This window comes from Amphibalanus amphitrite, unplaced genomic scaffold (genome assembly GCF_019059575.1).
Source record: "Amphibalanus amphitrite isolate SeventyFive unplaced genomic scaffold, NRLGWU_Aamphi_draft 000114F_arrow, whole genome shotgun sequence".
Classification (NCBI taxonomy): Eukaryota; Metazoa; Arthropoda; class Thecostraca; order Balanomorpha; family Balanidae; genus Amphibalanus; species Amphibalanus amphitrite.
Window position 1 is genome coordinate 606,970 of NW_024881609.1, and position 25,481 is coordinate 632,450.

The following is a 25,481-nucleotide window of genomic DNA, read 5'->3' on the forward strand; positions in this document are numbered from 1 at the left end:
TTTAAGCTTCTCGAAAATTGAGAAACTTTAGCATTTAACATTTTTATTTTGCTATTTATCCTCAAATATAATTACGATGGTCGACAACGCCAAAATTTTTGATATTAATTCAAAGTAGCACAATTTCTAGTATATTTTTTCTAGACAAATGAATCATTCCAAGCCCAACGACGCCATAACGGTGCGATTACAAGCAACCGCCGCCGCCCGACTGCGACGAAATTTCTGGGTTCCGATAAGGTGGTTATTTGGATTTTTGCTGTGGTTAAACTTGAGCAGACGTCTGTAGACATTTTGGATTCACCTGTGACTTGAGGTTTCCACCAGATCATTGTGGTAGTGGCGTTAAAGCGCCTGGACGGGGTTACCTACGTCTTTGTGTTTTCACACGACCAACTAGTGGACAAAGAACGATAAGAAGTTCCACCTCCTTTGTTTGATAGGGAGCAGTATCAGTGCAGTTAAGGAAAGATTTTCTCCTATATCCCAGTTTTATGCTGGGTAAGGTCTAGACTGTGTCATGATTTACCAGTTACCTTGTCACATTTTTAATTTAATCTTACTTTAGACATCACCTGGCCTGTAAGGAGCCCTGTTTGACCCACGCTGCCAGCACATTTTGCGAGCTGATGTCATACTTTGTGGTTATTTTGGAGATACGAGTTAGTTGATGTCTCCATGGAAACCCAATTTGACACGTGTTGGCAGCGCGCTGGCAGCGGCTCAGTCGGGGAAACTATGGTAAAATCTGCTATTTTTAGCAGTCTGCTATTTTTAACAGAAATCTGCTAAAAATGGGTACGCATGTGACGTCATCGTACCCAAATATAGCAGATTTGGGTACGGCCCCATACAAAAGCAGATCTGCACCCAAATTGAAGCAAATGCGCATCAAATGCCTGGCAGATTCATGATTAGAATAGTGCTGAGAATGTCCTCTGATATTTTTGTTCAGATCTGACTATTTTCAAATAATGAATTTGAAAATAGTCGGATCTGAACAAAAATATCAGAGGACATTCTCAGCACTATTCTCAGCATGAATCTGCCAGGCATTTGATGTGCATTTGCTTCAATTAGGGTGTAGATCTGCTTTTGTATGGGGCCGTACCCAAATCTGCTATATTTGGGTACGATGACGTCACATGCGTACCCATTTTTAGCAGATTTCTGTCAAAAATAGCAGACTGCTAAAAATAACAGATTTTGCCATAGTTTCCCCGACTGGGCTGCGAAACAGGGTGGGAACTGTTCTCACTTCTCATTGAGGTCATGACATATTGGAATGTTTTTACTCTTCTCCAGGTATTGTGTATCTGATGTTTGACCAGCAGTGAGTGTGCATACTCAATTTGAGGTGATTAACAAATGATGGCAGTATTGACAATTATAGCGATGTTGACAACTATTGGAGGCTATAACAGATCCAATCATTGACAGTCATCCTGTAGCCTTTTTTTCTAATATGTCTTCCACAAACATCAGGAATGTTAGCCTGTTTCAGAGATTGTTGTGCAACTTTCCCCAGCCCACTTATGAGAGCTCTAAAATGCTCACATCAGATCTGAAAAAATACATCACCCATTGATGCCAACCCTGTTTTTTTTTTCAGGTCCTCCTTCAACCATATTAAATTTTAAGCCTAAAGTTTCATACAGCAGCAAGATTCCACCCACAACGGAACTGGACAGGGAAGTCGGGAGTGCTTCTCGTGGTCCGGGAGGGAGGTGAGTGTAGCTATTGGTTTTCTGTCTCAGTTGCTACATGCTGACACATCATACGTGTATGGTGATTTTGAAACAGAATGAATTTTTTACTTTTGAGTGTTTGTGTTGCTGTTCTTTTAGTTAGTTCCTCAGGCCTGTGAGGCAGAGTGTTTTCCCCTCATCAATTCATATATTTGTACCCAACAGGTCCTGATAAGTGATACCAAATGTTTTATGTGTGTCCGTGTCGCCTGGACTGTTGCATTGCGATCTTAACCCTTGCCCATATTGGAATTTTACTAGCATCCAACTTATAGCTGGTGAGGGTCTTTTGTGCCTCATTTTGCTGTTCATCTCCTGATTGACCTAGAGCTTCACTTAAAAACAAGTGTGTTGCCTGTAACAAGAGGAAGCCAATGATACCCAATTTTAAGGTCCTAGGTCATTGGTAGACCTTTCAGGCTAGGTCAGCAACCCAAAGGTCGGGAGGTCGGGGCCTGCTAGAACTTTGTAAAGTGAGGGTTTTTTGGTGGTGCTGATTACAAAGTTTGTGTAAGTTTCGGCAAAAAAAAACTATGTCTTCATGCATTTAGGCCAAGTCAGTTTAGGTCAGGTCAGGTCAAACAGTAGGCATCCTGCTGGCTATCCCTAGTTGGTATCAACCACTATGAAGTAGGCATGAACAGCTTTGCAACATTTAACAAAGGCACCAAAACTGCTTTGCTTACGTTCAACTGGGGGCTAAATTCAAAATGAGCTCCAAAAACTACCCTAGAAACTGGTAAAATTTGAAGAAGTGAACCAAAGTCATTCAAGGTCAGTGGTCTTGAGTCCTTGACCTGAGCTTAACATGACCTTGTTGCCCACCATCATGATGCATGGGACCAACATTATTTCACTTGTTTGCACAGTTTAACCCTCACCCGGCACAGGGTTGATGCACTCCCCCTCCTAAGGTTTTTCGCGAATAACTCGCGTAAAAAGCGGCCGATCGCGACGAAACTTTCAGTCCCTCGCATTGATCAATTTTACACCTACCCTGAAAAATTTCATGACCCTGACCCAAATGACCTTTCACCTGTGACCTCTTTTCCGAGACCATGTTTGGCCGGAATCACGATTCGGCGTAGGTATGTCGGCTCGCATTAGCCGCGCGTATGCAAGCTTTTCGTGGTTTCAAACGTTCAAACATGTGATTTGATGTTGCTTCCATACATTAGGGTGGGTGTCAAGGTCACCTGAAGGCCTGGTCAGGTCATTGACCTTTGGTGACCTCGGTTGACCTCGGCTCACTTTTTCGAGTTTTACATGTTTCCAGGCTAGTTTTTGGAGCTGAATTCGAATTTAGCAACCATTTGAACATTTACGAAGTAGTTTTGGTGCCTTCGTAACATGTTATGAAGCTGTCAGAGGCGGTTGACACGTATTACGAATGCCCGTCACAACTCCTACCGGTTGACCTGACCTGACCTGGTCTAAATGCTTAAAGACATCATCTCTGATCAAAACTAACACGATATTCGTGATCAGCACCCCGGAAAACCTCATAGCAGCCACACTTCACGACTTTCTAACAGGTCCCGATTTTCCCGGTTTTCGGGTCATTGACCTGACCTGGAAGGTCACCCGATGACCTAGGACCTTATAATTGGGTATCATCGGCTTCCTCTCGTGACGGGCAACATGCTCGTTTTTTTCCGCGAAGCTCTAGCTCGATCAGGGGCCAAACGCGAGGAGGGGTCGTACCCCCCCCCCCCCCCTGTGCCGTCGAAGGACGCAAAATGTCCTGTGCCGGCGAGGGTTAACCACCAAAAAGACTGGTAATGCACATATAATGTGAACTGATATATACGCCGAATCGCGATTCCAGGCTCCAGCCAAACATGGTCTCGATAAACAGATCACAGGTCAAAGGTGACTCGGGTCAGGGTCATGAAATCTTCAGTGTAGGTGTAAAATTGACCAACTCGAGGGTACTAAAAGTTCGTCGCCATCGGCTGCTTTTTTGGGCGAGTCATTTGCCTTGTTACCACATTTCTTTATTTTTTTTTTCATTTTGTCATTACTTATTTCTCTGTGCCATCATAAGATCGTTGTTTTTGCACGTACTCGTCTGCAGATATTCATTAAAAGCAAATCTTCATCGACGCCCATCTTCCGTGGCTTGATATCATATCCACTTAACTTTTCATCCGCCGATGTTCAGTCATCCTTCCTCTCGATAAGCCCGTGATCCCCTCACCCTGCATTACCTGATACATCACCATAAAAGGGAAGGTACTCAGTAGTCAGGGGCTCACTTCTAAGATCCTTACTCTGTTAGGGTGGGTTCGATAGACAGGACTTGTGGACGAAGCTTCGTGCATAGGGAAAGAAACATCGGCGAATGCTTGCGTTTGGGAGCGAAAATGCGGAAGGTGAAGTGTTGTCATATATGCGATGCAAATGTGTGACGATGATTTATGCAAAAAAAAGTGAGATGAATTATATGACATGCGAAATTAAGTGAGACAAAGATATGTGGATGAGTAACCTATTTGCGATGGCTTTGCTGTGTCATCTACAGGTAAGAAAATCAAAAGTCTACCGAGGAAGTCGCCAAGGGGTGCACTCCTTCAATTTTGTGATGGCTGGCAATGCACATTGTGTGACAGTATGTTATGTTTTTTTTTTTTCAGGGACAATTGCAGTTCCTCAAACAACCCTTTTAACCGATGGGTGCCACCTTCTGTGCTTAAACGAGATGCATTTCCCCAAGACCACGATCCTATTTTTCGTAAGGTAAGTTTTTGCCATAGACATACCGTAAGGTGCGGCTATTTGAGACAGTGGGGCTATTTGAGACAGTATTTAAAATTGCTATAAAATAAAAAACACTTAAAATTTATGCTTAATTATTTGCTCAGGCGATTTACTGCTTGATTCCACACCTCCCTGAACAAAAATATCACACAAAAATCATGGGCGCAAAATGACCTAAGTAGTCGGCGCGCCCTAAAGCCCCAATTAACAAACAAACAAACACACAAAAATCAAACGATCTTCATTTTATAGCGATTTTAAATACTGTCTAAAATAGCCCCACTGTCTCAAATAGCCCCGCTTTACTGCTATTTTTTACTGCTTGATTCCACACCTCCCTGAACAAAAATATCACAAAAATCATGGGCGCAAAATGACCTAAGTAGTCGGCGCGCCCTAAAGCCCCAATTAACAAACAAACAAACACACAAAAATCAAACGATCTTCATTTTATAGCGATTTTAAATACTGTCTAAAATAGCCCCACTGTCTCAAATAGCCCCGCTTTACGGTATTTGTTTTCCACTCTTTGACATAGTGTAGATGCTGTGACATTGCTAGATCAGCTGATAGCTTATGACCACAGGACCAACTGTTGATTGTTTTAGGCCGTATTTGGAGTCTTCGGGACAGCAAGGATACTACGTGGCGTCACGTAGAATCTTCGCCGTTCGGGAGACTCTAAAGTCCGAATCCTATCTTAAACAGATTAAATCAAGCTCCTAACTAATTGTCTGTCTTACTTTGGCTAGGAACTGTATGTGATGGTACAATTGGCAGGGCATGATGTTACATTATTTTGGGGTTCCCACTAGTTTCAACTTATTGGTTAGGTCTGTGCTGTCCGTTGCAAATTTTCTGATCGGTCGGCGGAGAGAGCATCCTCGGGGCTCATCTGAGCATCTCAGGTTACTGATAGCCATCAGCCAAGGTCAGAAATGACGCCTCAGATTCTTTTCTTTGTGACTTTAGCGTCATCTTTACCACCGGTTATTGTAACGTAGTATTGATAGCTGTTGCGGGATGCATTTTAAAAGATACTTAGCATTAAATGCCCTCTGGACAGAGGCCCACAGCAACACTCTGTTGATATTGCTGTCATTGTTCACAGGTTCGTGGCATCCTCAACAAACTCGCCCCTGAGAAGTTCGACAAATTAACAGATGCCATCCTCCGCATTGGGCTTGACTCGAGCTTGATCTTGAAGGGTGTTATCTTGCTGGTAAGTTTGTGTCCTGAGGCAGGAATTCCGTGACGAATTTTTCTCATCTTAAATTAATTTGTCGTAAGTTCAAAGAGCACCGCTACCAATTGGTATCCGTCCAGGATCTTGACTCCAGTGTTAGAATTAAGGCACTTTGCCTGTCCCAGTTGTGTCCAAAACATTAATATGTGCGTGTACATACAAAGCAGAGACATGATTTGCAATGTCTTTCATTTCAGATTTTCGAAAAGGCGCTTGACGAGCCGAAGTACAGCTTCCTGTACGCTCAGCTATGCAAGCGTCTCTCTGAGAGCGCGCCCAACTTCGACCCGCCGGGTGAGCCGTGCACCTTCGTGCGGCTGCTGCTCAACAAGTGCAAGGACGAGTTCGACAACCGCAGCCATGCCAACCAGGTGGGTTGGTTGACCAGTCTGTCCGCAACTGTTTTTACACTTTTTACGTGATTGTATGGGTATGCTACAAACTGCTATATGCAAGTCTGAGACAGCACGGCGGCGATAGCTGGTGTTGCCTATCATTCCGTGCATAGTTTTATGAATGTGCGCAATATCCCTGTCTTTTTCCGGCTCTCCCCACCCTACTCCCGTAATTTGTGCGTCTCTGGTGGCCGAGGCTGTCCGCCGTCTGACAGCTGTTCGCTCCTGCTCAGGCATTCGACGACCGCGATGGTCCGCTGTCGGCGGCGGACGAGGAGCAGCGGCTGCTCGCCAAGGCCAAGATGCTGGGCAACATCCGCTTCATCTGCGAGCTTGGCAAGCTGGGCATGCTGCACGAGGGTGTGCTGCACTCGTGCATCCAGCAGCTGCTGGCCAAGAAGAAGCAGCAGCAGGTGCGCGACCTCTCCGAGGACGTGGAGTGCGCCTGTCAGATAATGACCACCTGCGGCCGCCGGCTGGACACGGAGCGCGCCAGGCCGCTCATGAACCAGTACTTTAAGCGGATGGAACAGCTGGCCGAACAGCCGGAGCTGCCCAACCGCATCCGGTTCCTGCTGCAGAACACCGCAGAACTGCGCGCCCACAACTGGCAGGTGCGTTGGACGCCCAGATGACTCATCAGGGGAGGACTGTGATGACTGAGTTTGCTGAATCGCGATACCATGCTCGTTATGATCGTGGGGGAAGCCGGATTGGCAGCAATGTTCAGTAATTGGTATTCAGTTGTACTTCAGACGGTTATCGGTGAATCACACGGCGAGTCCATGGCCGTCCTGACCGACTCAGTTGTCCTGTTTGTCGTTGCCTGACGCTGTGTGTGTTTGTCTGCCGACAGGTGCGCGCCGTGAACCGGTCGGACGGGCCCCGCACCATCACCTCGATCCGGCAGGAGGCGCGCGCGGCCGGCGTGCTGCCGCCGGCGCGCCAGGCGCCGCCGAGCCGCTCGTTCCCGGCGCTGCCGATGCTGGCGCCGGGCTCCGGCCGCCAGCGCGGCATGGAGGACGTGTTCGGCAGCCTGCCGGTCGGGTTCAGTACGCTGGGTACCGGGCCCGGCGTGATCGGCCTGGACGGCAGGAGCAGCGGCGGCCGCCAGCAGGCGCCGCCCGGCCCGCTGCCCTCGCCGCACGCCGCCGCCGCCAACACCAACGGCCGCTACCAGGGCAAACCATACGCCGGACAGACGGCCGGCGGCTACGGCAAGCCGGCCGCCGGCGCGGCGCACAACAACTTCAACAACGGTGAGACCCGAGGCGGGCGATCGCAGGGCGGAGAGTCCGTGGCGTTTTACGGCTCCTTACATACGCTTTTTCGTCATGTTTTCTCCAAGAGCGTAGGTTAACATATTTCTGCTCAGGCGCATTAATTAATTTGGGAGCTAAGTAGTAAGTAGTTTCCCCTGCGTTTTTTATAGTCATAACGTGATCTTCTAATGCCGTGTTTTGGGCGCCGATGACCACTGTAGCCCGGGCGCCCAATAACCCCAATGCATCATCATCGGAGTATTGGAAGTTGTTTTCACGTCCTGCAATGGGTTGTAATATTATTATTTATCCAGCATTGTGCAGTCTCATAACTCTGAAAAACAAATACTGGCTATTGGTGATGAAAGTCTTATGCTATCTCCATGTGAGTCACGAGCTTTTGCATGACTGACCATTTGCTAATCTTTTTGCAGGCGGCGTCAAGGACCTTCCGCCGCGCTTCAAAAGGATGATGGCTCCCTCGGGCCCTGAGGACCTAGTGTCGCTGCGGCCGGCCGCCAACTCCATGGTGCTGAAGCCGCAGGCCCCCTCCATGGTGCCCAAGAACATGCCGGCCGCCAACCGTCCGATCGCCATGACCAAGAACGAGGCGCCTCCGATCACCAAGGTAAGAGGCGACTCGGCCGACCGACCGTCGTACAGTATTAGCCGAACACGCTTTGTCAGTTGTCAAGGCCGGACGGTGACGCTTGTGTGTGTAAATTGTATTGGCAAGGACATTGCGACGCAGCTGCTGAGTAGACACTGCAGTTGGCTGTGTGCCAGGAATGGTGTTTGTGTTTTGTTTTGTAGAGGGTGGAAGGTCGAATGATGTTGCTGGTGAAGCGCTGACGTCGACGAACCACATATTCCACCTCTGACCCCGACCCTCCCTCCGTCCTGTCAGGTGTCCCACGACAAGCCGCGCGCAAAGGCCCGCGCCGCCAGCCGCGAGGAGGTGACTGCGGCCGTGCTGGCCGTGGTCGAGGAGCTGTGGTCGGCCGGCGGCTCTGCCGACGCGCTGGCCACCGCCGTCACCGCCTGGCGCGACGCCAAGGTGGCCGACGGACTGGTGGTGCACGTGCTTCAGCAGCTGCTCAGTCGCGGACTGCAGCGCTCCGGTACGTCGCTGGTTGGGTTTCGTAATTGGCAGTACGGAAACGGATCAGCTGACGGACTTGCGACATGATCAGATTAAACTCGCGCAGTAAACTGAGATTCGTTCAATAACGTTTCTAATAGAGATTGATTATTGGAAATCAATGGAAAGTTCGTGGAGAGATTGATTATTGGAAATCAATAGAAAGTTGATGGATATTCGGCGGGACTGTGTCGCCCCCTGCCGCCCGCTGACCGTCGCCCGTGCCCCGACAGAGGAGGAGCGTCTGCAGCTGGTGGAACTGCTGGCCGAGCTGCGGCGCGCCGACACGCTGACGGCGGCCGCCGCCACCGAGCCGTTCCGCCACCTGGTGGACTCGCTGGACGACCAGCTGGAGGCGCTGGAGCGCGCCGCCGGCTGTCTGGCGGCGGCCGTGCGCGCCGGCCTGCTGCCGCTGGCCGAGCTGGCCGCCGCCTGCGAGGGCGGCACCCACTTCCCGCTCTTCTTCATCGTGCTGCAGCGTCTGAGCGAACAGACTGAGAGCCAGCGGGAGCTCATCGACCAGCTGGCCAGCACCAAGGTGAGCCAACAGCCCGAGCTAATTACGGCGCCGCTTGGCCGACTCGTCGGTAAACTGAGTTGTTAGGCAAGCAGCAGTGCGCGGTCTTAGCGCTTGACTGGATTTAGGATATCATGACGTGTGCGGATGTTCGTGCAAAGTTGTATTGTGATATTCCAATGTTGTGCGGTTGGTTGTCTGACCCTGACGGTCCCGTGCCTCTGCCTTGGCAGGCGAGCCTGCTGACGCAGCTGCCGGCCGCCGAGCGCACCAAGGAGCGTCTGGGCGAGGTGCTGGACGAGCGGCAGCTGGCGTTCCTGTGCCCGCTGCTGCGGCTGGCCGGCCAGCTGGTGCGCCAGCTGTCGGCCGACCCGTCAGAGGCCGCCTTCTACAAGTGGATCCGCGCCAACGTGCCGGCGCAGCTGCAGCAGGAGGGCGACTTTGTGGGCGCCTTGTTCACCAGCGTGCTGCGCTTCATCACCGAGCAGACTACGCTGGCCGACGGCGTGGACCGCTCCCAGATGCCGGACAAACAGGCGCAGGAGCGCGAGCGCGAGCTGCTGCAGCGCTTCCGACAGGTGCTGCAGGCGTTTACCCACGACAACGTGCCGCTGCAGGTGTCCGCCACGTACGCCCTTCAGGTACGTCACGTTACGCCACAATCACTTTTTCATTTAAAGAACCTACCTGTCCCAACTTCAAAGCGTCCTTACGCCGAAAAAAAATCTGCAATTGTCGTTGATTTATAGCCGTCTGGTCTGAGTAGTATGATGTATGCAAGTGGGACATGGTTTAGCTGCTACCGGCCGGTGTCACGCTGTATTTGTGCTTCCTTCTGTTCTTAATTGATGTTTTGCGTTACCCTGACCTCGCGCCTCTCCGCCGTCAGGTGTTCTGCTACCAGCACCAGTTCCCGAAGGGCATGCTGCTGCGCTGGTTCAACCTGCTCTACGACCTGGAGATTGTCGAGGAGGAGGCGTTCCTGCGCTGGAAGGAGGACGTCAACGACGAGTACCCCGGCAAGGGCAAGGCGCTGTTCCAGGTGGGTGCCTATCGCCGCCGGCGTATGCGGAGAATTATTCCTGCCTGTCCGCTGTTGTTGTTGTTGTTGGTCCCTCCGTCTCACAGCTGAGACGTAGCCGTCAGGCTCTGTAGGGACCTGTGGGCGGCCGCCACGATGGCGCCGCTCCGCACCTCTTCCAGGTCGGGGTTGATGGATCCCAGCAGTCGGTGTCGGGTGGCCATCAGAGCCGCGCAGCGCAGGAGGACATGCTGGGGGTGTCCGCCTCCTCCCGGCAGACGGGGCAGAGCGCGGCCCTGCAGTGTTGATCGTCACACTGCTCGCACCCCGCCAGCCGGGAGGGCGCCGGCCCGACTGTGGCGCCACTGCGTAGAGCTGGTCCAGTGGCCGGCGCGGAGCTGGTGTATGTCCACCGCCGCCGACCGGTCTCCGCCGGCCACGGCCGGCGGGAGGCGGTCCCCGGTTAGCCGGCGGAACCAGCCGGCCGGCCAGGCTCGGATGGTCCGGGCCCTCGCCACTCTGGCGGCGGCCCGGTGGGCCGTCTGGACGTCGATGGGGGCTTGGTCCTGGGCGAGATTGCTGGCGTCCTTGGCGATCGAGTCGTGATTAGGGTCGGTAGTCTGAGCAAAGGTTTTTTGGCATTGTCTGGTTGAATTCGTCTGCTGACTGAGACATTCCATGGTTTTCAGCTTTACTATTTAAAATCGTATTTTATTGAGAACAAACGAATATTGCTGGTAGTCTAGGCTCGGGTTATAAAGAATTCGGGGAACGATGTTTTCGTTTTTTTTTTTGATTGGGCTTTGTCTTTGACCGTGGTACTGTTACATAATGAATATGGCCATCTTTGCCTGTTGTACTTCCTGCTGATTTTCTTGCGTCAGGTGAACTAGTGGCCGACCTGTGTCGCTGTAACTTACTGTTGAATTCCGTCCGCAGGTGAACTAGTGGCTGACCTGTGTCGCTGCAACTCACTGTTTTTTGTCCGTCCGCAGGTGAACCAGTGGCTGACCTGGCTGGAGGAGGCCGAGTCGGACGAGGACGACTCGGACCAGGACTAACCGGACCCGCCCGCTGCTGTCGGCCGGCCGCCGCCCCCTCCGTCTGTCTGTCTCACTGTACCCATCTCCGACCGGCGGCCGGCCGCCCCCGCTCTGGCAGTCCGTCCTAGTACGGAGGCCAGACGCGGGATCTGCACACACACAGTACCGTCTCAGTTTTATCTGCTAATGAAGCTTGATTTCCTGTGAGGAATGTTGGCACAACCAAATACACTTCCTTCTGGTCAGCTGCGTCTGTTATTTGGGCTCGGGCGAAGCACACATCGGGTGCAGAGGCACGGATGTCAAATACGCAACGGCTGCGAACTCGAGACTGCAAGACTGTCGAGCGGGGCGTTCGCTATCCTCCGACACTTTGAGAACGGTGCGATGGCAGTCGATGGATGACGGCTGCCGCAACGAGAATGTTGCGACCATGATTATCAGTCTGGTAGCAAATCACCGAACAGTCGAATTGACAGTCGAATATATGAACTAAATATATAGGGCATATATAATTTAGGTACAAGAACCTGTGGATGGTCACGGTCGAGCATCACCGAAACGTATGTTTGATGCTGGAGGCTATGTAAAAAAATCCAAATGCAAACGGTTATAAAACACGCACACAATCTGTACTTCATCCCATCTGGTGAACGGGCTTGCAATGCTTGGATGCACAGTATGAACATTGGTGTAATCTTTAAAAAAGTGGGTGGAATGTTAGAGGCATTTTCATTGTCCTCTGCTTTTACCAACACCGTGGAATCCATGGCCGTGGGAAGCGCTAATCTTACGGGTCTTGCGAATCGCGATTGTATCAATATTATTGCTCAGACCATTGCTTCTTTCGTTGTTCGGTGCTTGTACTGTCCGAGGCTGAACACATTTTTATAATTTATTCCAACCCTCGACGATTTTCCTTCAATTCCCCTCACCTTTTTTAGTAGTCACATTCCTTTTGAGCGTAATATCGCCGCATGTGAGTTCTGTTCTCTTCTTTTTCGTGTGCTTCTTGCGATGACGTCATATATTTTATTCGACATATTTTGTCTTAAATTTTTCCATGGTTGTGCTTTTTAAACTAGAATGTGCATCGATGATTATAAAAAGTTTAGTTGATAGCATATTTTTTAATAAATAAATTTGGAACAATCAAATTTTCGCCCGCAGTTACCATGGAAACTGATAGCGCTAGCGGCTCAAAGCGTGCTAAGAATGAATAGAGTTCCCCCTGTTTTCCCGCGATATTCTGAAGCGAGCGCCAAAACGTGGCCAAAACACAACACAAAATGCGTGGCTTTTGCAGCACATGATGTATTTTCTGATTTTTGTGTAATAATTGCTCTGGCTCTCTTTGGGTAAATCACCAAGGATATCTAAGCTTTCAGACGAAAACGACGAAAGGTAATTTTATTTGACTAGTTTTCACGATTGCTAAGTCAAAGTGACATTAGACTGGGACTCCGTGGTATCGTCAAGGTATCGTAGGGGAGAGTGGGGCAAAGCGGCCACCCTAACGCTTCTCACGATGCCAACGCTTGACTTTTAAACTTGGAAAGATTCTTTCTATACCAATGTGATCCCTATTAAGTTGCCTTTTATTTCAACTGCGTTTTATTTCCAAAGGCGTTCGCATATGAAAGATATTGACAAAACTTTAAACCTATGCATATTGGCCACTTTGCCCCATACCCTGGGGCAAAGCGGCCACCGGCGTCTTCTCAACTCCCGATATGAGAAACAAAATAGTTGCCTCATGTACGACTATAGGGTATTTGATGGTGACAAGCTTTAAGCGACGATGGATGTTTACTTTATCATCTTCCACCTGTAGGTAAACAAAGAAAGGATTTTCATGAAAAAACATTTAATTGCATTATTTCGTAACTAATGCAACTGAAAAGTGGCCAAGATGAATGCATGACGACACATTTGAATATAAATAATGTTTTTTATCCAGATGGATCAACTTATGGCCAATTGGGGGGTGGCCACTTTGCCCCGGCCACTTTGCCCCGCGCATACCGTCCGAGAAAAAAATATTCCAGCTTAGCTATTAGTGGGGTAAAAAACATTAAAATTGGTAGAATACATGTACGATAACCATGCAATGCATGGACAAGAACGCTTATAAAAAATTCCAAACGGCTATGGAATAACATAGCATTTAAAAATTATAAACATAGTTGGTAACCTGGCAAGAAATGCTTTTCTGTGTTTCACAGAACAATGGTGATGGGCCTGAAACCCCGGTCTGGCTCATGCGAACGACCGTGAAGAGAAGTATAATTGGAAACCATAAATTGGAACTGACGACAGCTATGAAGGGCTAAAACGATGGGTGGCCGCTTTGCCCCGGATGGCCGCTTTGCCCCACTCTCCCCTACCTAGTGTAGCATGATGATGAGCACAAGCACGGTGCGATGTCGTGAACTTGAACTGTGAATGTCCGTGATATTGCTCATCTTCGATTTATGATTTTTTAATATAAAGTTTTGCATGCCCATCTGTTATATCATCAAATGAATTGATGCTTGTGAGTTGTGAGGAGTTAAGCCTGTGTTGAATACCACCGATTTTCGTGTGAAATTTCCATGCTGAGGAATTATTCACAAAAACTGCCACTCGGCATCATGAAACGAGAGGAATGCCACAGGATCTCCAATCTTGTATAATGGGCTTACCTGAACTTCCGTTTTCATGAATTCCTGGTCATGGAAATTCCATAGGTAAAACAACATGTGCGAATGTACAAAAAATGACTAGCACCTGCTTCAGTCATTCACTCAATTATCCTCAACACAATGCTAATAGTTTTGTGATATGTTTTGATTTCTCCATTCATGTGTCAACAGTAAACATCTGAGTGTCATCTCTAGCAGTCACCATGTTCGTGAAGGTACGGACGATGGATGGCAAGTCATCGGCCACCGTTGTCATCTCCAAGTTGACAACAGTGCAGGAGTTCCGGCAGCTGGTGCGGGAAGAGCTGGATGTTCCTCCCGAGAGCCAGCGCCTATTTTTCAGAGGAAAACAAGTAGGTTTTTTTGTCATTGGTGTCACTTTTGGTCTTTTCTGGATACAGTTAAATGATGGCAGTATGTCTTGATGGTGTTTGATGGTGAAAATGATGGTATTTTAACTGGTACTTACTACTTACCTATCTGATTACATACCAAAAGTGAAAAGCCAGTTTCTAATGATTTTGAGATGGTGTAGTTTTTATTCATGTATATTAACTGGTGAATTGTGCTCTGAGGACTCAGGTGCTTTTGCATGCTGCACATAAGTGTCCATCTAGTAGTTTTTTTTTTTTGCAATAAAGTGCACTGACATCATGTTTCATTGTGATTGATTCTGCATCCAGAGTGCTACTGAAACATCCCATGGCCCTTGTGCAGTTCACTATGTCATTCTATGAGACCTCACTGACAGTGTGCTGCTTTCAGATGGAGGATGGCCATACCATGTTTGAATATGATGTCAATGTCAATGATGTCATTCAGCTGATGGTTCGACAGTTGGCACCACCAGAGTCGCCAAAATGTGCTGTCAAATTGGAGCAAGATGAAAATGATCTCAATAAGGTGTGTTGTTGGCATAGTTACGCTGTGGTAGCTTGTGTGTATATCACATGTTACTCTATTATTCTGTGGAAATTTGTTGTGGTGTATTATTACTGTGATGGTTGCCAAAGAGCTGAAAAAACAATTCAATATTTGCTGTTTTTCAGGCAAATACAAGCGCGAGTGACCGCAAAGCCACTGAAAATGGCGATGCTCTATCATCGCCCCAATGGACGAAAAAGGTACGAGGTCCATTCATTTAGCATGGAAAGGCAGAGTAACTTCCTCATTAAGCATCGATGTTATGCACGATGGTTACATTTGTCCACGAGGTACTACCCACTTTTTGCTCACATGTCGTTACCCGACATTTTATCGTTATCTGACCGGACGTGATCGACCCTGCCGGTGCCATTCAGGAGACGGACGACGCGGCCGCGGACTGGGAGCCGATCACCGAGGACGACATGTACCGGGTACGAACAGAACGGCGGGTCTCTCTCTCTCTCTCTCTCTCTCTCTCTCTCTCTCTCTCTCTCTCTCTCTCTCTCTCTCTCTCTCTCTCTCTCTCTCTCTCTCTCTCTCTCTCTCTCTCTCTCTTTCTCTCTCTCTCTCTCTCTCTCTCTCTCTCTCTCTCTCTCTCTCTCTCTCTCTCTCTCTCTCTCTCTCTCTCTCTCTCTCTCTCTCTCTCTCTCCCTTCTCTCTATACTCTACTCTACTCCACTCTACTCTACTGTTAGATCATCTCTTGTATCCTCTGTCGTTGTTTTGCCGTGAATAATTGATTTTTAACGAAGACTTGTGTTTAATATTTGTTGTGGTTTATTTGCACAAATTTTGTTTTGTGTCGCATTCCGAATCTCGCGTCTCTTTGTCATCCCTCCTCACCCTCGCGCTTTTGCCATAGGAGGGGGACTGTTGTGACGCCCGCGACCCCAGCTCGGGCGCCTGGTTCGAGGCCGTGGTGAAGGGGCTGCGCGCTCAGAAGACTCCAACACCGGACGGCGGCCCGCCCCGCCACCAGTACGCCGTTCAGTTCGAGGGGTGAGTTCCGCACCATTGGTATCCCTTGGAGTCAGGGGAGTAGGGACCGCAGGTGCACGGATGTATCGTCTGTGCTATATTTTACGCCGAGGTATGGTCGTATGTTGTCTGATGTTGGCTTAGCTCATAGCTGTTACATGTATCAAAAGTTTTTGTGTGCCGTAAAAATGTCGATGCATCCTGATTCCTGTACCGCATCGTGTACGGTTCGTAGCGGGCGCTAGTGTGACCCGCTCATCGTGTAGCTTGTACGTCGTGCAATGTTATTAAACTACAGTTAGTCTGTAAGGTATTTTCTGTATGAGTTTTCGTTATCTGCCGCTCTTTGAAACGAATCACTTGCGTTCAATATGTCCGGCTGTTCTCAGGTACGAGGACGAGAGTGAGCCCATCTGGCTGAACCCAGCCGACCTGCGGGAGCGCGCCTCGGTGACACTGCCCTTCTCGTCACTGGTCGACGGTATGGAGGTGCTGGTCAACTACAACGTGGACGAGCCGGACGAGCGGGGGTTCTGGTTTGACGCCATAGTGACGGGCAAACAGGCGCGCGGCAGAAGGCGACGGTGAGCGACGGGCGGGAAACCGGGCGGGAGTGGTAGTGGGAGAGGGATTGGGATAAGGAATTTGCGGGGGGAACGCGGTGATCAAAGCCTTTTGGGAGCTTGATTTACTTAGTAGGTACTGATTGTGCATGCCGGCAGAACTGTACCTTGCCATCTGGCTTTCTGCTCTCTCCGTAAATAATCACTTCTCGCTGGCCCCACCACGCGTCAGCAGTGCTGCCCACCGTTCCAATGATTGTACCTGAAATGTACCGCTGCCGTTCCGCTGAAATGTACCCGCCCAACACTGCACTCAGTTCCGCCGTCTAGCCTGGAGGTGATAGCCCTGTCTCCATAATGTATGTTATCTGAGTTATACCTCGGAACTACTCCGCTCGCCTTAACGCTCTACCTACCGCCCGCTCCCCAGTCTTGAGGTGACGGCCCTGCTGGGCGCCGACCGAGTGCCCTACTCGGTCCTCTGCACTGTTCCTCTGAACTGAACTACATATACCAACCCTAACATGACATTCTCTTCTTCGCCGATGACACTTCTCTATACTCTCCCCACGCGACAGACATACAACTGACACAGACTTCACTTCAAGACGACCTGGACGTTATTTACAACTATGGAAAAGACTGGGCGATAACATTTAACCCTGCAAAAACCATTCAACAAACTTTTTCCCACCAACGCACTCCGCAAATTCCAAAATTAACATTCGGAGGACTCCCCATACCAATGAAACAAAATCACACTCACCTAGGTGTAACTCTATCTACCGACCTACGATTCCACGAACATATAAACAATATATGCCAAAAAGTAAACAAAACACTTGGTCCCCTCTACCCCATCGCACGTTACCTACCCAGACAAATACTTGACCAAATCTATAAAATTTATATCAGACCACATTTCGACTATTGTGACGCGATCTACGACGGACATATTACTATACGGGACGCAACCAGACTAGAGACATTGCAAAATCGAGCTGCGAGACTGGTGACTGGTACACTTTTTAGAACACCGACCGATAAATTGCGAAAAGAACTGGGCTGGGAACTTTTAACGCAACGACGACAAATGCACAAACTCATCCTGTATCACAAACTCAGCGACCCAAACCAGCCCACACCAAATTACATCACGTCTAGAATACCAAATACACGAGCACGCGACACAAACATCACACTAAGAAATGCAAACACCCACACCAGACTTCCTCATCGCACATCATCTTATTATAAGTCATTCTTTCCAGCGACAATCAGAAACTGGAACCAATTGCCAGAAACCATCCGTAATCAAAATCATAAATCATTTAAAAAAGAAATTCGCGAGCGGCTGGGGTTACCTGATCCACCAAAGTATTACAGCTTCGGAACAAAAGAGGGAAATACATTACATACATACTAGAATGCGTACCGAAATGACATATCTAAACTCCCATTTATACAAAATCCTCAAATGTCCTTCCCCAATGTGTGACTGTGGCTATCCTGACGAAACGTCCCAACATTTCGTCCTTTCCTGTCCCAAATATGCGGATCCCAGAACTGAAATGATTAATACATTAACCCGCATCTCGCCTTCTTTTGCTGACCTTGAACAACCTCAACTATTCCTAACATTGGTACACGGCGCTGATCTCGGCGGTGTTGGTGGTCGGGCGGTGGCCCGCGCGTTTCAAAAATTTTTGATTGACACCGGTAGATTAACTTAAGACTCTTGCACGCGGTAAACTTGCTCATGTGGCTGGTGACCGAGGTGGGTTGTGTGGCGGCTGACACCGACATCAGACTTTGGTGCCCGGCGGCCGGTGCCGTGGCGGCGGCCGGTGTTTTATCCCTTGGTTTACCCTTACCCAGACATGGTGCCTCGAGTTAAGTACATTGTGTGCTTTTGCATCATGTCTTATCTGTTTGTTCAACTTTATTTTTACATGCCTTGATCAATAAACGAAGTGATGATGATGATGATGATGATGATGAACATCCTCTCTCTCCAGGCTAGAGGTGACGGCCCTGCTGGGCGCGGACCGAGTGCCCGTCGCCGGCTGCCTGGTGAAGTTCGTGGACGAGGTGATGGAGCGGGGGATGCAGCGTAGTAGGAAGGAAAGGCGAGACTCTGCCGCTGCCGACAATGGCACCGACACAGCAGCGAAACGTACGTGCTTTCACATGATCACTGACAGGCTGAATAAGGTTTTCTTGCCGTTATCTATTTTTGTATACTGTAATTGTATATTTTTTTTCTTTAGGGCACCGTAATCTGGGTTAAATCAATGGCATCTTTGTCAACGATTTGGATTTTGCGAGTTGTTTGAATGCTATCCGTCTAATTTGCCGCCAGTGTCACTCTTGTGACAGTTTTTTTTTCCGCTACTCTCTGAACAGGTGAGGTGGGCCCGACCTGTAAGATCTGCCGCGATCGGCCGGACCGCGACTGTCGGGTCTGCGGCTGCCACGTCTGCCACAGCAAGTCGCAGCCGGAGAAGCAGATAATGTGCGACGAATGCGACATGCCCTACCACATCTCGTGCCTGACGCCGCCCCTGGAGGCCATACCCGAGGAGGGCGACTGGTGAGCTGGGGTGACGCGGCTGTTGACTGTTGATGTCAGTAGTAATAGGGGTACAATTGTCACGTCGCTGGTGTGAGCTAAACGGAGAACGGACCGTTAGGCATTAATTATCTTAGCTATATTCCCTGAGTTAGACACTGTGTTAGCCCGGGGTCGGTTAGACTGGTGTGAACTAATTGTTCAATGCTCTTGCCAGGTGCAGTCTGAGTCAACTATAAAAAAAAAACTAATAAGGAATTGCTCCGTTCAGACAATGTGACCTAACCGCTGCTCACTCCGGTCAGGTACTGCCCCGAGTGTAAGACGGACACCAGTGAGGTGGTTCTCGCCGGACAGAAACTCAAGGCCAGCAAACGCAAGTCGCGCATGGCCTCCGTGGTGAACAAAGCCACCAAGCGCGACTGGGGCAAGGGCATGGCCACTGCTGGCCGTCAGAAGCAGTGCACCATCGTGCCGACCAACCACATGGGTCCTGTGCCCGGCGTGGAGGTGGGCATGCGCTGGCAGTACCGTATCCAGGCCTCGGAGGCGGGTGTGCACCGGCCGCACGTGGCCGGGATCGCCGGCAGGGAGAAGGAGGGCGCCTTCAGTATCGTGCTCTCTGGGGGGTATGAGGATGATGTGGATAAAGGCGAGGAGTTCTTCTACACAGGTGAGGGGGATGGTGATGAAGGGGTGGAGCGGTGCGTCCTGTGGGGGGGGGGGGGAGAGGGACTCTGCAAGGTGGAGCTATGGGCGCAAAATGACCTTAGTAGTCGGCGCGCCCTAAAGCCCAAATAAACAAACAAGGAACAATGCTACCAGTAGCGGACTAAACGCATATCTGGGGGAGGGGGCTAGTTCCTTCTGGAAAATTATTGCTCATCCTACACGATCCGTCGTAGTGAGCACGGTGGTTTATCGTCTGATGTCAGCCCGGCTGGCTGTAAACATACTTTCTCGTACGTCTGTTGTGTAACTGGCAACTGCCAACGAGCCAGTAGTCGTTCTTGTTTCCTAATCAACCACGTAGCCGGCTGCCATCCTTCTCATAGCAGTCTACTAACCTCCGAACCACAGCTGTGCGTATTCTGAAAGTCTGCGTCCCGCTCTGCCATGCCTCCAGGGTCGGGCGGGCGGGACCTCTCCGGTAACAAGCGAACGGCCGGACAGAGCTGTGACCAACAGCTAACCAGGATGAACAAGTGAGTGCCGCTTTGACTACCGGGCGCCGATGTATGGAGCTCTGGACCCTGCCCGTTCTCTTTTCGTTTTATGAAAAGGGCATGGAATACGAGTTCCTTTTTCATTTTTTTGTTATCACTTTTGAGCACACTAAACAGCTAATTTAGCATAGAGCAAAATGTGCCGGTGTGGTCCTCTGGAGACTGCAAAATGGCACTATACACTAACACCAGTGTCTCAGTCATTGTGTCATGCCTATGGCCTGGCTACCTTCCCATACCGGTCCCTGTAACCCGTCCCCGCTGGCACATCTCACAGAGCGCTGGCTCTCAACTGTAACGCCAAGATTAACTCGAAGACGGGCGCTGAGGCGGAGGACTGGCGCGGCGGCCGACCGGTACGGGTGATCCGCTCGTACAAACTGGGCAAACACTCCAAATACGCGCCCAATGAGGGACTCAGGTGGGTCCGGAGAAAAAAAAAAACACCCGTAAATGTGATGAGCGTAGCGCTAATTGTACTTCACAAATTTAGCGGATTAATGCATGATCACAATTACGTCATAGTTACAACACGGGAGATCCGCCAATTAAAGCACTGTACCTTGGTCTGCAGCCTGCAGGTCTGTTACTGTTAGGTAGAATTGCGGATTCTGTTCCTCTTCCTTGGCGTCTTCTATGTTGAAACAACCAATGTGTATTAATGTTTCAACATTCAGTAAACACAAACCTTGTAACGATTCGCTGTCAGGTACGACGGTGTGTACAAGATCGTCAAGTACTGGCCGGAGAAGGGTCAGAGCGGCTTTCTGGTGTGGCGCTACCTGCTGCGCCGAGACGACCCGACCCCGGCGCCGTGGACGCCCGACGGGCGGCGGCGCATCCTGGAGCTCGGCATCCAGGATATGGTGGTGAGTGGGGCAGCTGCGGCGGCGGCTATGGCCGGTTGCTGACAGTCCTAACTCCTAGCGGCTCTGGGTGGTAGCTGCTGTTGTGGCTTTGCCTGGGATTGGCTGTCTTTTATGTGTTCATATAACGGTGGTTCTTATCGTACGGCTTTAACTTTCATCGAATTTATGGAATGTGCCATTTTCTCCCGTATCTTATCGCTATTCCTTGAGTGTCTTTAGTTCACGAGTATTCTTAGGGATATCATCAGTGATCCTCAGGGATATCTCAGGGTCCTCTCCTGACCATATCCTCAGTCTGTGCTGTAATGTATTCCGACTGTCAGATTTTGCTATATTTTAGTGTTCGGACCGTTGCTCTGTTATGTTCTGTGTTCCGACCGTTTGTACTGTGACGGTGTCCTGACTAGTTCCAACTGACCCTTCTATCCGTCGTGCAGCGCGTGGAGGGCGCCACCAGTTCTGCGGCCGCCACCGACTCAGGCTCAGACGGTGACCGTGCCGAGGACGGCCCGCCGACCAAACGCTCCCGACCGGCCGCCTACAGCCCGGAGCCGGCCATAGCCGCCCTCATCGAGGCCGACGAGCAGAATCGGCACCTCTGGGACGAGTGTCGACGCACGCTGGCCGACGGGAAACTGGTGAGGACTGTGGGGGCCAGCCGCAGAGGAGATCCGGTGTCTGTAGGGTCTTCCTAAGTGATGGGATAGCTTATCGTCATCCCAACGCTCAGTAAATTTGTCTATGAGACGGGCTGATGTGATTGATTGATTTCGTCAGTGTCGTTGATATCGTGAGTTTCATGAGTGATAAATATCGTGCAAATTAGAGATTACTAGTGTCGTGTGTGCCGTACGTGAGGGTCGCTCACGACGTTCAGTGTCTAGTGTCGTTATTAGCTAGCCGAAATCGCTGACGTAGTTACCAACTGGCGTGTTTCAGAAATTCCTGGACGCAGTGACGGAGACCTTCATGTGTATCTGCTGCCAGGAGCTGGTCTGCACCCCAGTCACCCTGCCCTGCCGCCATAACGTGTGCCAGGTGAGTACCGGCCAGCGACGCGGCTGATTTGGGACCTACATCGGCTTATTCGCCATAAATCGCGTGCCCCGTATCATGTCCGTGCTTCGTCTTGGCTATGGTTTGAGATGCAAGACCATTTGGGTGGCCTTACTTCTTTTTATGAGTTTTATGTGCCCCTGACCCCGTCTTAACTACACGTCGTGGATCTGACCCTGTGCCTGCCCCCGTTCGCTGGCAGCCCTGCGTTCGCCGCTCGTTCAAAGCCGAGGTCTACTCGTGCCCCGCCTGCCGACACGATCTCGGCAAGAGTTTCTCGCTGAAGGCCAATGGCGATCTGTTCGCGGCGCTGAAGGCGCTCTTCCCCGGCTACCAGCAGGGCCGGTAGGCTCACCTAGCGGGGCGGTGGCCGGGGTGGGGAGCCCCAGCTGTCCTCCGAGCCCGCCGCCCAGAGCCGTCACTGCCAGCGCTGGCCGTCACCGCACCATTCCGTCTATTGGCAGACTCAGCCGGCCTCACAGCGTACCCTGCCCGAAATGTTTTTACAGCGCTTACTGAATGCATTGCAAGTGAATATCTGATTCCAATAAAAAATGTACAAAAGCCATTTTGGTCATGTTATAGAAATTGCGTCATTTTTACGGATGAAACATATTGAACAATTATTGATAGCAGCACGTATTCGGTATGAATTGATCGCGATGTACTGAAGTTGATCAAGCTCCGTTCGTTGCTGATGATCTGACCAAGAAGCTAAACGTATCACCGTCCGTCAGCCTGTCGACTTCTAATCTGCTTTGTGTACGGGCATGCGTCGCCAAAGCCGTCTGACAGTAGTGTGGAATCTCGTGGCCTATCCACCTCTTTACTTACATAAAGGCTTGGCCGTGCCCAGTACTCCAATCCCCCCCCCCCCCCCATCGGTTGGGCGCCATGGCGCCATATAGCCTCGTTGCTGGTGCGCCCTAAAACACCAAATTATCATCATCTTTCCCCCCCCCCCCCCATCGGTTATGTGGCTTGCCCCATCCGTGTGCCCGTCGCCCTCTACCCTGTCTAAATATCTGGTTGTGCGCAAGGCATCGGTGGTTCAGTGGTAGAATGCTCGCCTGCCACGCGGGCGGCCCGGGTTCGATTCCCGGCCGATGCATTTTGGCATACGGCGCTTGACTTTGTCCATCCAACTGGTCCAACCAAAGACGTAACGTGCCCTTGCTTCGGAATGGCGAATACTGAAATGTGTTTGTAAATCGTGGTTAAAGACCGGACGTTACCTCACCGTAAATGGGCTTAAAATGCGAATTAATACAGCAGTTATTGGTCCCAATATTATTTTGCCGATATTGAACGGCATCAAGATGACAGCGGGGACAGGGCAGTGCACCTTGATAGTGGCCCAAACGAAGGTCAAAGATTGGATGAGGTCAAAATGCATCGGCCGGGAATCGAACCCGGGCCGCCCGCGTGGCAGGCGAGCATTCTACCACTGAACCACCGATGCGTGATATAAATATACGGATGGTCCAAAGCAGAAGACGTGGACCGATTGGTTCACGAAAAGTTCACGAGATGTTATGTCAATGCACTACTGATTGACATAGGCGAGAGAACCGGTGGGACAGTGGGGGCAGCTTGCCCTATTTTATTATCCTTTACTCTCATGCTTTTGCAACATTGAAGCAACTGTTTCGGATTGATTGTCCTGTGCAAGTGCAATGCATTGTGAAATCGTTCGCTTCATGAACCGTTTATCGGTCGTAGTTCGTTATAGTTTGGAATAGTTGCTACTGACTACTGACTAGGACTAGTAGCACTAGTTGTGAGAATTATTTTCCTAGTTGACGCCTGAAGCGTCTTCGTCAACGTATGTATGGGCTGGGTATGGATGCAAGACGCCCAGCCCCATGGATATAGTGCGGCGAACGAACGAGAGTAGGTATGCCGTGCGCTGAGTAGTAAAGTAATCTTGGTAGGGATAATGTAGAGATGTCGGCGCAGACGACGCTGGCTCGGCTGGCTCGGAGTTGTCTTGTAACGGCTCGGCGCGTTGTTTTTGTATAACGAGTGAGGAAAGGAAAACGCTTTGGAGGCCAGCGTGTATAAAACACAGTTTAACACAGTTTTATCATAGGCTGCACACTGACTGCATAGGCTGCACAATTGCACGCCATGCGTAAATTCGCTACATTTTCGTTTTTCTCAAACTTCTCTTGCCACCATCCTTTCATTCACCGTTCCGTTGTTTCCATCCTCAGGACAGTCAAATCCTTTTCATCCATGCCTCTACCCCTTCCAGGCTGGACGGCACTTTTATCCCATGCGGGTAGGCGGGGTAGCTCCCATAGGTGCACGCCCGCACTTAGATTCAGTGAGTGTTATGGGGGCTGGTTGGCCTGTCCTCTGGATGGGCTCAGTCCCGACGACTCACTAGGGTGCCCTAGCCCAGACCAATGTCTCCCCTAGTTCCTTTTATCCTTCCGGCTTTGCAAAGCCGGAAGGATAAAAGGAAAGGCTCATGAGCCTTTGAAATGGTCTCGTCAGACCGAAAGAGCCTAACCTAACGAAACCAAGCAAACAAACCCTTCACTTTCTCTCCTATGTTACTGGGCTCGACGGTCAACGCTAACCAGGCTATGGGCTAAAGAAGTCACATGGAAAGCATGCACAGCCCCAGAGTGATTGTTAACGCGAAACGAATGGGGTATGGTAATAGGTAGCACTATAAATGGGCTGCGTTTCTGAGTGGACGAGATTAATTACGGAGCGAGCGAAGCGAGCGGAGTCTCATACTGAATTAAGGGAAAATCCTGAGTATGAGCGGCCGGCCGGCCGGCCGGCCGGCCGTGGGGACGCTCTTCAAAAGCTAATATCTTAGAAACGGGACATCCGATTGACAAGCGGTCTTCTTTACTGAATGTCACTTGGACGTAAAAGTTATGTGGTGTGATGGCCACCATGCGTTCTTGCCAACTACCGCACGTGGCGCGTGGTAAAGTTGGACATTTTTTAAGAACCCCCAAAATTGCAACCTCAATAACGGCACAACGGTTGGGCCGATTGAATTGAAACTCGGTACACAGTTAGGTCTCCATCAGATAATTCATCTGCATGTGTTAAGGTTGGGGTGCTACAGCACGTGCGCACGTGCAGGGGGCGCTCCCAGATCTCGAGAACGGCCTGGCCGATTGCGCTCAAATTTGGTACACGGTTGGGGACCAGTTAGTAGGGTGCCGTGCAAAAGTCAGTTTGGACCCCGCTTGCACGTGCGCACGTGCAGTGTGCCGCTTCCAGATCTCGAGAACGGCTAGGCCGATTGCGCTGAAATTTGGCACATCGCTAAAGACCGATTAGTAGGGTGCAGTGCACAAGTTAGTTGGATGTACCCCCTCGCAATTCCGCACGTGCAAGGCCCATCCTCTCGCTCGCTCCGTTGGTCGCCCAAAAGGCGTTTTACTGGTTTTATTTTATAGTTATACTATAGGTAGGTAGTACTAGTATATACGCCATCACCA

At 50.2% G+C, this 25,481-nt stretch overlaps 2 protein-coding genes and 2 non-coding genes across 7 annotated transcripts; 3 read left to right on the plus strand and 1 right to left on the minus strand.

Moving 5' to 3' along the window:
• The first annotated feature begins 158 nt into the window (after positions 1 to 158).
• On the plus strand, positions 159 to 11,378 carry LOC122381132 (eukaryotic translation initiation factor 4 gamma 2-like). Of its 2 annotated transcripts, none has more exons than XM_043364969.1 (13): positions 159 to 240; positions 1,613 to 1,727; positions 4,385 to 4,487; positions 5,620 to 5,730; positions 5,952 to 6,125; positions 6,383 to 6,763; positions 7,006 to 7,408; positions 7,846 to 8,039; positions 8,319 to 8,532; positions 8,786 to 9,090; positions 9,303 to 9,710; positions 9,959 to 10,111; positions 11,086 to 11,378. In XM_043364969.1, the coding sequence occupies exons 6-13, from the start codon at positions 6,452 to 6,454 to the stop codon at positions 11,149 to 11,151; spliced, it is 2,055 nt and encodes a 684-aa protein (XP_043220904.1). In that variant the 5' UTR covers positions 159 to 240; positions 1,613 to 1,727; positions 4,385 to 4,487; positions 5,620 to 5,730; positions 5,952 to 6,125; positions 6,383 to 6,451; the 3' UTR covers positions 11,152 to 11,378. The 2 variants fall into 2 exon arrangements, with proteins under 2 accessions (XP_043220904.1, XP_043220905.1); XM_043364970.1 differs by lacking the exon at positions 159 to 240 and adding an exon at positions 1,304 to 1,357.
• Positions 11,379 to 12,334: 956 nt separating this feature from the next.
• On the plus strand, positions 12,335 to 22,576 carry LOC122381133 (E3 ubiquitin-protein ligase UHRF1-like). 3 transcript variants are annotated; one of them, XM_043364971.1, is made up of 16 exons: positions 12,335 to 12,537; positions 13,989 to 14,170; positions 14,583 to 14,720; positions 14,867 to 14,941; positions 15,119 to 15,175; positions 15,607 to 15,743; positions 16,112 to 16,306; positions 18,304 to 18,461; positions 18,692 to 18,878; positions 19,163 to 19,530; positions 19,984 to 20,062; positions 20,361 to 20,504; positions 20,793 to 20,952; positions 21,390 to 21,590; positions 21,892 to 21,990; positions 22,211 to 22,576. In XM_043364971.1, exons 2-16 carry the CDS (start codon positions 14,021 to 14,023, stop codon positions 22,355 to 22,357), a joined length of 2,295 nt encoding a protein of 764 aa, XP_043220906.1. In that variant the 5' UTR covers positions 12,335 to 12,537; positions 13,989 to 14,020; the 3' UTR covers positions 22,358 to 22,576. The 3 variants fall into 3 exon arrangements, with proteins under 3 accessions (XP_043220906.1, XP_043220907.1, XP_043220908.1); XM_043364972.1 differs by having other exon boundaries at positions 12,375 to 12,612; XM_043364973.1 differs by lacking the exon at positions 12,335 to 12,537 and adding an exon at positions 13,522 to 13,580.
• Positions 22,577 to 23,048: 472 nt separating this feature from the next.
• Positions 23,049 to 23,119, plus strand: Trnag-gcc. Its single transcript has one exon. It is a non-coding gene; the product is annotated as a tRNA-Gly (tRNA).
• A 280-nt stretch (positions 23,120 to 23,399) lies between these two features.
• Positions 23,400 to 23,470, minus strand: Trnag-gcc. The gene has a single exon. It is a non-coding gene; the product is annotated as a tRNA-Gly (tRNA).
• Between the last annotated feature and the right edge of the window lie 2,011 nt (positions 23,471 to 25,481).

Coding starts and splice junctions, on each gene's coding strand:
- LOC122381133 (XM_043364971.1), top strand. CDS start 14,021: ATGTTCGTGAAGGTACGGACGATGGATGGCAAGTCATCGGCCACCGTT. Junction 16,307..18,303: donor GCGCGCGGCAGAAGGCGACG/GTGAGCGACGGG, acceptor CTCTCTCTCCAG/GCTAGAGGTGACGGCCCTGC. Junction 20,953..21,389: donor TCGGCATCCAGGATATGGTG/GTGAGTGGGGCA, acceptor TCCGTCGTGCAG/CGCGTGGAGGGCGCCACCAG.
- LOC122381132 (XM_043364969.1), top strand. CDS start 6,452: ATGCTGGGCAACATCCGCTTCATCTGCGAGCTTGGCAAGCTGGGCATG. Junction 6,764..7,005: donor TGCGCGCCCACAACTGGCAG/GTGCGTTGGACG, acceptor GTCTGCCGACAG/GTGCGCGCCGTGAACCGGTC. Junction 9,711..9,958: donor CCGCCACGTACGCCCTTCAG/GTACGTCACGTT, acceptor CTCCGCCGTCAG/GTGTTCTGCTACCAGCACCA.